This window comes from Chiloscyllium plagiosum, chromosome 20, assembly GCF_004010195.1.
Source record: "Chiloscyllium plagiosum isolate BGI_BamShark_2017 chromosome 20, ASM401019v2, whole genome shotgun sequence".
Lineage (NCBI taxonomy): Eukaryota > Metazoa > Chordata > Chondrichthyes > Orectolobiformes > Hemiscylliidae > Chiloscyllium > Chiloscyllium plagiosum.
This window is the reverse complement of record NC_057729.1, coordinates 25,726,331-25,737,842: the sequence shown is the minus strand read 5'-3', so window position 1 is coordinate 25,737,842 and position 11,512 is coordinate 25,726,331. Positions and strand designations below refer to the sequence as shown.

Below are 11,512 nucleotides of genomic sequence, written 5' to 3'. Positions count from 1 at the left end.
CCTGGTGACAGTGAGATCTGTGGGGTGGGGGGGCGTGTCAGTAGAATGCAGGTGAGTGGCGTTGGTGAGGGCAGAAGTGGTGGCAATCTCCCAGTGTCTGTGTGGGTTTCCTCCGGGTGCTCCGGTTTCCTCCCACAATCCAAAGATTTGTAGGTCAGGTGAATTGGCCATTTTAATTTCCCATAGTGTAGGTTGGGTGCATTATTCTGGGGTAAATGTAGAGTAGTAGGGGATTCGGTCTGGGTGGGTTTAATCTTTGGAGGGTCGGTGTGGACTTGTTGGGCCAAAGGGTCTGTTTCCACACTGTAGGGATTCTACGATTCTTCCTCACATGGTATCAGATACTTAGACACTTACCAGTAAGAAGGATTAAAAGCAGTGGATATACCAAAGGTATCTCAGATTGTTCCAATAAACATGACCGCAATCTATTTTACGCTGACTGAGGTGAGTTTTGTCATAAATACCAGATATTTTTAAAAATCCTCTAAAGTGCAATTTCAGAAAAGAAGCTGGGACAATTGACTGTTTGTTGCATGTTAACTCCAGGAAAAATGGCAAGAGCAGAACCGGAACTAAGATTTTTAGATTAAATTAGATTACTTACAGTATGGAAACAGGCCCTTCGGCCCAACAAGTCACATCGACCCTCCGAAGAGCAACCCACCCAGACCCGTTTCCCTACATTTACCCCTTCACCTAACACTACGGGCAATTTAGCATGGCCAGTTCACCTAACCGGCACATCTTTGGACTGTGGGAGGAAACCGGAGCACCCAGAGGAAACCCACGCAGACATGGGGAGAATGTGTAAACTCCATACAATTGCCCGAGATGGGAATTGGATCCAGGTCTCTGGCGCTGTGAGGCAGCAGTGCTAACCACTGTGCCACCGTGCCGCCCAGTTTGTTTATCTGATTAAAGTTTTTGACATAGTTAATCATGAGAATCTCTGAAAGATCTTGGCAACACGGCAGTACTGAAAATTTGTCATTCTGTACAATGGTTCCAAAGTGGCAAGTTCTCCAATTTGTTGAATAGTAGATCATTTTGTGATCTTTTTTGACTCGCAAAGCATGAAGAGTGGCGGTGGCTACTGTCTTGTTAAGCCTAATGTTCTCTGTCATGCCTTCTGAAGCATCCTATTGTTAGGGAAATAGAATCCACATTAGGTATCATAGAGATGGCAAAATCTCCAATTTGAGGAGAAGAGTATGAGGCTTTCTTCCAAGTTGGAGAGGTCAATTACTAGGGGACACAGGTTTAAGGTGCAAGGGGGTAAGTTTCAAAGAAATGTGTGAGGCACGGTTTTCACACAAAGGGTGGTGAGCACCTGGAATGTGCTGCTAGAGGAGGTGGTGGAATCAGACGCAACAGCAGCTTTCAAGAAGCACCTGAACGAATACGTGAATAGGGAGGGAATAGTGAGATACGGATCCTGTAAGTGAAGGCTGTTTTGGTATGGAAGGCCAACATTTGGCAGCACAGGCTTGGAGCACCAAAGGGCCTGTTCCTGGGATCTGTTTGAGAGTACAGGCAAAAATCAAAATGCTGAAGCTGTGGTCATGACTGCAGAGTCACGATGAGTGAAAATCTTTATCAGATCAAGAAATGCGTCGTACCATCTACTGCTTCTTATTGGCATATGACAACTTTGTACTCACTGTCAGCATCGAAAAAACTGAAGTCATTTATCAAACTGCCCCAGAAAGCACTATGAAGTCAATTATTATTGTGAATGGTTAAACATTTGAAGCAGTGAACAAATGTATTGACTTCACAGTGCTCTCCTAGAAGTAGTTCTCATTGTTGACAAATTGAATAAATTAAAACTAAGATCAGCTTTATCTATTACAAAATATCAGACTGTATGATAGGGAAGAGGAATTATTCTGTCAGCAAATAGCAAAGATGTACAGAGTGATCATCCTTCCTTTTATACTTGTAAGACATGAACTGAATATTCCAGGCACTACTTTTTCATGACCTGCTTGCAGAGACTACTCAAGATTAATTGGTAAACCCAATGTTCCAAATATGGTGATTCTCTCCTTGACTCATCTGGCTCGGATAAAAACTCAGCTCAAAGGATTCTGATATGGTGATCAGTTCATGTTACCAGAATGCCTGATGAGCACTTACCAAAATCATCTCCGATGATGAGCAAAGGCTGGTCGAGTTTCAAAAATCTTGCTAAAAGTGTTAGCATCCAAGAATGAGTAGGATGGCAGCAGAGCGGGATGGTAGTGGAGTAGGTTGCTTCAGCCAGAGCTTGTTTGCTCCATCCATTTCTTTCTTTTTATTTCTTTTTTTCTCTTTGTGATATTTTTCTCTTTCTTCTTGGTAACATCCTGAACTCCTGACCTCAGTGTGGATTTGAACTCTCAGCCTCTGTGTGGACCTGGCGAGGTGTCCTTTCAGCCTAGTATAGTGGCAGTCGGCCCACTAGGCGATATCTCGGCCCAGCTTGGCCGACTCTTGGCCTGGCATAGTAGTCTCTTGGCCTGGTGCGGTTGTCCCTCAGCTCAACATTTCAATCACCCAACCTGGCATGGTGGTCTTTCAGTAGCCCTTGGCAGACATTTGGCCCCACATGGCATCAGCAAGGACTACCAGTCTCAAAATGATTCCAGAAGTGGTCTCCCAACCTTGAGACCCTCAAGGGGAACCCCGTTGCAATCTGGAGTCAAGGCCTGGTGATGACTCTAGGCTAGGTCCAGTGTGGACTGGGTTGGAAGGACAGTTGTTCTGAACTTTTTTATTTCTCTCTCTTTTCTAATTTACTCCTAAGATCTGTAAGGTTGAGCCTCTTTAATTTCTTAATTTTTTAAACATTTTTTTCTCCTAAAAGCTTGTACTGAAGACTCTATGCTTAGGTACCTTATAATAATAAAGCTAATTCAATTTAATTCAACATCCCCATCTCCGACCTCTGAGATATGAGAGAACCTCACACAGTTGAAACCACAACTCCTACCATTGAGAGGAAGAAGAGCAGCATATGCAAGGGGATATCACCACCAGCAATTCCCCCCTCCAAGTCACACAATATCCTGATGTGGAATCATGCTGCTGTTCCTGACTATATAGGAATCCAAATCCTGGAACTTCTTTCCTAACAACACTGAGTTTACCATCTCCACATGAACTGTAGCAGATCAAGCAGCTAGCTCCCATTACATTATCTTACATAATTATGTGTATCTATTGTGTTGTGCACCATGTGCAATACTTTCTTGCTATCTTTTGTTCTTTTTTTTAATCCAATTTTTTTTAAGTTACAAATGTGATATCGAAACTATTTGGTGTGTATTTGGGGACATTTGGTGACTAACTGCAAATTTGAGGCAGATGTTCATAAGGCTGCACAGATCGAAGTATTGCACTGTATATCACTTCCTGTTTTGAGCACAAGCCTGCATCGATCAGTTCAAAGTCAGGTGTAGATAGGACTGGTAAACTGCATAATAAAAGTTTCTAGTCTAATCTTTTGCCCGAAACGTCGATTTCAATGTTGCCTGAATTGCTGTGCTCTTCCAGCACTGCTAATCCATAATCTATATCAAATCCAATCGCTTAGCAACACTTAATTACTTTTGTCATCCTGCCATTACATCTGGTCTCAGTGAAACTACCAAATTAATGTTGATTTCCAAGTAGTTTTTCTGAACGAACAGGAATATTATAATCTGAATTGAGACAGCCCAAATTCATATTTCTGGAGCATTATCAAAAGAAGAAATGCAAAAATTTTAAACCCAAGCACTCCCCCCAACCCCACCCCTATGATCAACATAAATACCACCTTTCTCAGCTACTTGCTGACAAAGGGTCACTGGATTTAAGAAGTTAACATCACCTCTCTCTCCATAGATTATGCCAGACCAGCTGTGTTTCTCCAGCACTTTGTTTGTCTTTCAGATTTCCAGCATCCTTAGTTATTTGCTTTTATTTAGGTGAGTTCTCTGGATTCCTATAGTATTGTTTTCCCTCAGCCAGCACTGCAAAAAACAGATTACCCAAGTATTTAAGAACTGGCTACTTCTGTGATCTTGTGACATATGAATTTCTTTGTGTGTTTCCCTATGACTCCATGGCGACCACACTTCAAAACAAATGATAATTGACTGTTGAGCGATTTGGGGTATTTGACATCACAAAAGGCATTATATGAATGCAAGTTCTTAATACTTCAGAAATGGCATCATTATCAAATGAGCAGTGCAGATATCTATCAAAAGAAGGATCCATTCTGTTCTGGTTCTTTGCAGACATTTCTGTATCTTTTCTTGTTTGTTACTTTACCAGGAGGCTTTTAAGAGTGGCATCCATCGAACTGTACATGCAGGTGAAGTTGGACCTTCTACAGTGGTCAAAGAGGTGAGGCAGTTTACGTAGTTATTTCATTCCTTTTTTTTTATATCTTAAATCAATTTGAACTTTGAATCCTAATGCAAAATGGTACTGACAGCAAATTGTAGTCTTTATTAGCCACCAAATCAGCTTTTCTTTGAGAAATGATGGAGGTCTACTGTGTCTGGTTCTCTGTAACAACAATTCTCTTGGTGTCATTAGTGCGTGTTTTTTTTCATAGCACATTTATCAGATATCAGCCATAATCCAGTTCTCTTTTTGAATGCCATGGTTGAGTTTGTCACTGTCATACTGTTGGTGCATTCCAGATCCTAACCGCTCCATGCATATGAAAAGGTTTCCTTTGCATTGCTTTTTGTTCTTTTGCCAGTTACCTTAAATCTCTGCTTTCTGGTTCTTGAATGGTTTCTTCCTATCTATATTTTGTTTAGATTAGGTTCTGCTCAGACTCCTCATGATTTTTGAATACTTATATTTTCATCACAATTGTCTCCTCTCCTGGGGAAAAAGTTCTAGCATCCCCAGTATATCTTCGCAACTGTTTCCAGGGATGAAAAATCTATCTCATTCTTGTGTACTTTTTTTTGCACTCTCTCTAATGCCTCTAGCTCTTCCCAGAAGTATGTCAACCAGAACTGGATGCAGTGATCAGATTGATTGCAAACCATTATTTTCTGAATTTTTATAATAACACATTTTATTCTTTATGCCCTGTCTATAAAGTCAAATATGCTACATTCCTTTTTATTGCACTCTTAACCTCTCTTGTCACCTTCAAGGATTTGTGCACATATACCTCTAGGCCCCTCTACTCCTGTACCCCTCTTAGAATTGGATCTTTTACCCTTTGTTTGATTTGAACATATGAAATAGGAATAGATGTCAACCAATCAAGCCTACTCCACCATTCAAGCAGATCGTAGTTATCTGTTTGTCTTTCAAATTTGGACATTCCCATCTATCCCTGATAACCTTTGATTCCTTTTCCTGACAAGAATCTAGTTGCCTCTGCCTTAAAAAAATATTTAATGAGCCCGCTTCCACTGCCATCTGAGGCAGAGAATTCCAAATTCACACATCATGATAGGGATAAATGATTTTCAATATCTGTCCTAAAAGGGCAGCAAACCATTCAGACTTTATACACTTCAGTCAAGTCCTTCCTTTTCTAAACTCCAATGGAAACAATTCTAGCCTGCCTAACCTCTCTTCATCAGTCAATCCACTTATTCTTGGTATTGATCCAATAAGCCACCTTTGGGCCACCTCCAATGCATTTGAGATGTCATTCTCACCAGTGCTCTGTATAACTGAAGTAATAGCATCCTTATTTCTATGACTGTCTATACCCTTTGTAACAAAATGAGTCACCTGACACATCTTTATTAAATTGCATCTGCCACTTGTCCACCCATTCTATCAATCTGTTGATGTCCTTTGAAGTTTCACACTTTGAAGTTCATAATACTTTCAAATTTCAAAACTGCCAGATGACATGAAATTTTGCCCACTACACCAAGGTCTAGGTCATAAATATATAGAATCCCTACAGTGTGGAAACAGGCCATTCAGCCCATCAAGTTCACACTGCCACTCTGAAGAGCAGCTCTCCAGACCCTATCCCTGTAACCCTGCATTTCCCATGGCTAATCCACCTAACCTGCAAATCTTTGGACTGTGGGAGGAAACCAGAACACCCGAAGGAAACCCACACAGACATGAGGAGAATGTGCAAACTCCACACAGACAGTCAACTGAGGGTGGAATTGAATGTGGTACCGTGGCACTGTGAGGGAGCAATGTTAACCACCGAGCCACTGTGCTGCCCTGCTAAATATACATCAAGAAGAGAAAGGATCCTCACACACATTCTTGTGAAACCCCTTTTGTAAACATTCCTTTAGTCCAGAAAACTCAGTTCACTGTTTCCTGATGCTCAACTAATTTCTTATTCATGTTACTACTTTCACTTTTATTCTCTGAACTCTAACTTTGATCTCAAGTCTGTTGTTTCGCACTTAATGAAATGCTTTTTGGAGTCTATGTACACCAAATCAACATGATGATTCTCATCAACCATCTCTGTTACTTCATCCAAAAGCTTAAGCAAGTTAAACAGGATTTCCCAGTCACAAATTTGTGATGGCTTTCCTTAAGTAACTGTTACTTGCATTTGTGATTATTCATTTTGTTGCGCATTATCATTTTTAAAAAGGTTCACCACCTCCAAGCTTATGATTATTGATATCACTTGTTCTCAGTATCCTTTTATAGTGGTCAAAAATATTGGTCTAAACATTCATTACGGCTCTTTCTTGAATTGTCATTGAAGTGGGCAGCAATAGGCTATCTACTTGATATAAATGATTGTAGCATTGTGCTAGGCAATGCTGAGGTGGCTAGCCGGAGTTGAGCAGAATGTGCTAATCTTGTGGTGGGGCCAGACTGCTTTTCTTAAAGGAAGTCTATCCCTTAAAAGGCAGGCTGGCTGACACTCGCTGAAAGTGGAAACTGCATAATCAGTGAGTCAGGACATGTAAGAGCTCTAATGTTCACAGATGTGGAGCTAAAGGTCTTGCTCCTGCCAGCTGGTTGGCTGGAAATACATGAGCTTAAATTTGAGAACTAGAAGGTCCTGGAAGGCGGTCAGGGAAGCCAAAGCAACTGTTCCTGAGGATACACCTGTAGTGCCACAAGAAATGTACTGATCTGATGTGGGTTTTCAAGATCAGTGAGTGCATCTTCAAAGGGCCTCATACACATGATAACACCAAATCCTCAAGCTCAATGTATAGCTATCAATCAGTTATCAGAACTCCCTGACAATCTGGACTTCAGATATTGTACTTTTTACTTTCTTATTCCAGTGATGACAGACTCATATCAGCTCATGCTTTTTCCAATATCTCCAGCTATTTCAGGCACATCATCCAAATACAATGTTAGAGAATTGCTGACATTCTGTCTTCCTCCTTACAGAGCAATGTTATCATAGCTGCCAGAAATCGGGGAAGCCTGGTAGAGAGGATCAGGATGCATGCATCTCTTTCGCCCTGTGGAGGAGGTGGTTGTCCACACTGTTTGCTGCAACATGGCCTGTCATACCCAGTGTCACTAGAAACTTGAGAATGATAGTATATTTCTGTCAAATGACAACATTTGGCTGATCCATATCCTTTTTTCTGGCATAAAGTGCAAGCTGTTCATGGTGCGACCATGGATCTCTTGTTTTTCCAGGAAAAAGAGCACATGAGAGAAAGAGAGAGAGAATACAATCTCCATCATTTCATCTGTCATTTGCAACTACCAGTTTAGATGCTGGCACTGCAGACTTGTCTAGATTTGGAGATCTGCACTTGTGAATTGCTAGGAGTGGGTGGGCTGCAGCCAAGCAAGAGGGAAAGGTTATACCACAGGGTGCTCAGTTGATGATTTTACCAGTAACATGCTAGAGAATGCTGAAAAGTGTACTGACCAAGATGCTGAATGCTTTGGTTGACCTGCCAGACACTCTCCTGTCAGTATCAAGAAGCATAGAGACTTCTGGCTCGAAATTGGAAGAAGGCAGAAGGGAGAATTTCTTCTCTTATAGTTTCTGTGCCATCTCCTTGTCATGTGCCTCAGATACTGTGACTGCAGCACCCTTATGAAGATACTTTGTAAAAGGCAGTGCTGGAAGGAGAGCATGTATTTTCATGTTCATATTACTTACTGAAAGCTTGAAATTATAGCTTTTGCTGCTGGCTTCCACCAACTTAATTATTATCTTATATGTAATTATTGTGATTTATTTGTCAATAGGCTGTCGATGTTTTGAAAGCTGAACGAATTGGACATGGGTATCACACAATTGACGATTTTTGTCTCTACAAGCGTTTGTTAAAACTGAATATACATTTTGAGGTAGGCAGCTCCTGGAGATATTTTGAACATTTAACTTTTTTTCTGTAAATATTTTGATGACAATTATTGAATCTTTTTACACTCAAAAAGTCAGGATCTTCTGCGTGACTGTTAACAGGCCGTATGTTTCTGTCTGCTGAAGATGTGACAGGTTTTAGTTAATGATTTGTTTCTTTTTTAGATATGCCCCTGGTCTAGCTATCTCACTGGAGCTTGTGACCCAGATTTAATGAAGCATCCAGCTATTAGGTAAATAGAAGTCTCTCTATCTGTTGAGCCTGAGATGTGGTTAAAGTATTCCTGCGTAATGGATTTAAAAAAAAAAATCATATTAGTATATATTAGTATTTGAAGAGTAGTTGCTTTTTCAGTAAACTCAGCTATTGTCACAATATTTCACTTGTTAAAATTTCCTACTATTTGTTCATTTTTGTATAACAAACCAGAAGTTAGTAGCATTGAGTTTTAACATTTTAAATTCCAGTGCTGTGCATCAAGGATGATGTAAATTTGCATCATGTTTGAGATTGATCTACCTGCAACCAAGGTGGAAAACTGTAAAAGAATTCAAACGGATGGTCTCAGGATCTACTGGTGACAGCCTGACAGGAGACAATGTGCCCACATTGTTAGATGTTAAGAATGTGGGAATTTGGAGATAAACTGTATAGAACATCAGGAGGTTCTTCCAAAAAATTACCTGCCTTTAAGTTTCTTGAAATCCCTAATCAGAATAGATAGGTGTGTGCCTATGGCTGGGGTTTGTGTAGACTTCCAGGAAATGTTTCATAATAATCTGCTCAAGTCATTAGCAAAACAAAAATGCATCAAATTGAAAATAGCTGAAAATTGATATGGGCATGGTGACCAAGAGGAGCATTAAAGAGAATGTTCTCTGATTGACAGACAATAACAATTACCATTGCCTTGTATTCCCTTAAACTTAGAAGTTTCAAATTGGTAGGTTTAATATATTATATATCATAATTTCCTCTTGTGGGCAGTGCCAGAATAAAAGAACATATATTAAAATTACAACAATACCATTCAAGAGTGATGTCAGGAAGAAAACTTTCATGCAAAAGTTTAAAAGAAATGTGGACAGTCCCACTGAAAAGGCATCAATTGCTGGATCACCTGAAACGTTCAAGATTGAGTTTTATAGATTTAAGTGGCTGACCTACCAAGGAATGTGGCTGAAAGGTGGGTAAATGGAGTTGAGCTGGAGGTCAGCCATGCTGTAGTTAAATGGGACGTGGATTTGAGTAGTCGAAGGTTTACTGCCGTTAAAATATTCTTATAACTTTTTAAAGCACATTTGTGCTCTGGAAGCCAAAGGAGAAAGTTGTATGTGCACTGATGAAATTGGAAAATATAAGTACGGTACTGAGGTACATGTCCAAGTTTAGTCAATGATGTAGAAATACAACAAAACTCTGCACAATAATTTATTGAGACAGAATTAATCAGTGGCTTCATAGTAAAGCACATTCTGGGTAAGAATGGACAAAACATGACAGTATTTTATATTGAATTTGAGGGGGAAGAATGTGGATCCAAAGCCAATGTTGTTAACTTAAGTGAAGGCAATTACAAAGGCAGGAAAATAGAGTTGGCTAAAGTGGGCTGGGAAAATAGATCACAATATAAGACATTAGGGAAGGAGGCACAAACATATAAGAGGTATTTCATAATTCACAACAAAGCTAAATATCATTAAGAAAGATGAACCATCCATAGCTAACTAAGGAGGTTGAGGGTGGTATCTGACAGAAAAAGAAGATATACTGTTCTGTAATAACTGTAGTGATCCAGAAGATTGGAACATATTTTGAGACCAGCAAAAGATTGCAGGACCTGATCAGGTGTACCCTAGAACTGTGTGGGAAGCTAGGGAAGTGATTGCTGGGCCTCTTACTGAGATATTTGTATCATCGATAGTCACAGGTGAGGTGCTGGAAGACTGGAGGTTGGATAACGTGGTGCCACTGTTTAAGAAATATGGTAAGGACAAGCCAGGGAACTATAGACCGGTGAGCCTGACATCGGTGGTGGGCAAGTTGTTGGAGGGAATCCTGAGGGACAGGATGAGCATGTATTTGGAAAGGCAAGGACTGATTAGGAACAGTCAACATGGCTTTATGTGTGCAAAATCATGTCTCACAAACTTGATTGAATTTTTTGAAGAAGTAACAAAGAGGATTGATGAGGACAGAATGGTAGATGTGATCTAAATGGACTTCAGTAAGGCATTCGACAAGGTTCCCCATAGGAGACTGGTGAGCAAGGTTAGATCTCATGGGATACAGGGAGAACTAGCCATTTGGATACAGAACTGGCTCAAAGGTAGAAGACAGAGAGTGGTAGGGGAGGATTGTTTTTCAGAATAGAGGCCTGTGACCAGTGGAGTGCCACAAGGATCAGTGCTGGGTCCACTACTTTTCACAATTTATGTAAATTATTTGGATATGATCTTAAGAGGTATAGTTAGTAAGTTTGCAGATGACACCAAAATTAGAGATGTAGTGGACAGCAAAGAAGGTTACCTCAGATTACAACGGGATCTTGATCAGGTGGGCCAATGGGCTTAGAAGTGACAGATGGAGTTTAATTTAGATAAATGCGAGGTGCTGCATTTTGGGAAAGCAAATCTTAGCAGGACTTATACACTTAACGGTAAGGTCCTGGAGAGTGTTGCTGAACAAAGAGACCTTGGAGTGCAGGTTCATAGCTCCTTGAAAGTAGAGGCACAAGTAGATAGGATAGTAAAGAAGGCATATGGTATGTTTTCCTTTATTGGTCAGCGTAATGAGTACAGGAGTTGGGAGGTCATGTTGTGGCTATACAGGACATTGATTAGGCCACTGTTGGAATATTGCGTGCAGTTCCGGTCTCCTTCCTATCAGAAAGATGTTGTGAAACTTGAAAGGGTTCAGAAAATATTTACAAGGATGTTGCCAGGGTTGGAGGATTTGAGCTATAGGGAGAGGCTGAACAGGCTGGGGCTGTTTTCCCTGGAACGTCGGAGGCTGAGGGGTGACCTTATAGAAGTTTACAAAAACATGAGGGGCATGGATAGGATAAGTAGACAAAGTCTTTTTCCTGCAGTTGGGGAGTCCAGAACTAGAGGTCATAGGTTTAGGATGAGAGGGGAAAGATATAAAAGGGACCTAAGGGGCAACTCTTTCATGCAGAAAGCGGTACGTGTACGTAATGAGCTGCCAGAGGAAGTGGT

At 40.6% G+C, this 11,512-nt stretch overlaps 1 protein-coding gene across 4 annotated transcripts in view; it reads left to right on the top strand.

Moving 5' to 3' along the window:
* The window catches only part of ada (adenosine deaminase), a 59,046-nt gene that overhangs the window by 40,181 nt on the left and 7,353 nt on the right, over positions 1–11,512 (top strand). For 2 of the 4 annotated variants that reach the window (XM_043710311.1, XM_043710312.1), the window contains exons 7-9: positions 4,309–4,380; positions 8,176–8,277; positions 8,459–8,526. In XM_043710311.1, coding sequence (XP_043566246.1) covers positions 4,309–4,380; positions 8,176–8,277; positions 8,459–8,526 — 242 coding nt within the window. The remainder of the gene's footprint in view (positions 1–4,308; positions 4,381–8,175; positions 8,278–8,458; positions 8,527–11,512) is intronic. The other 2 variants (XM_043710313.1, XM_043710314.1) reach the window with 1 other exon arrangement.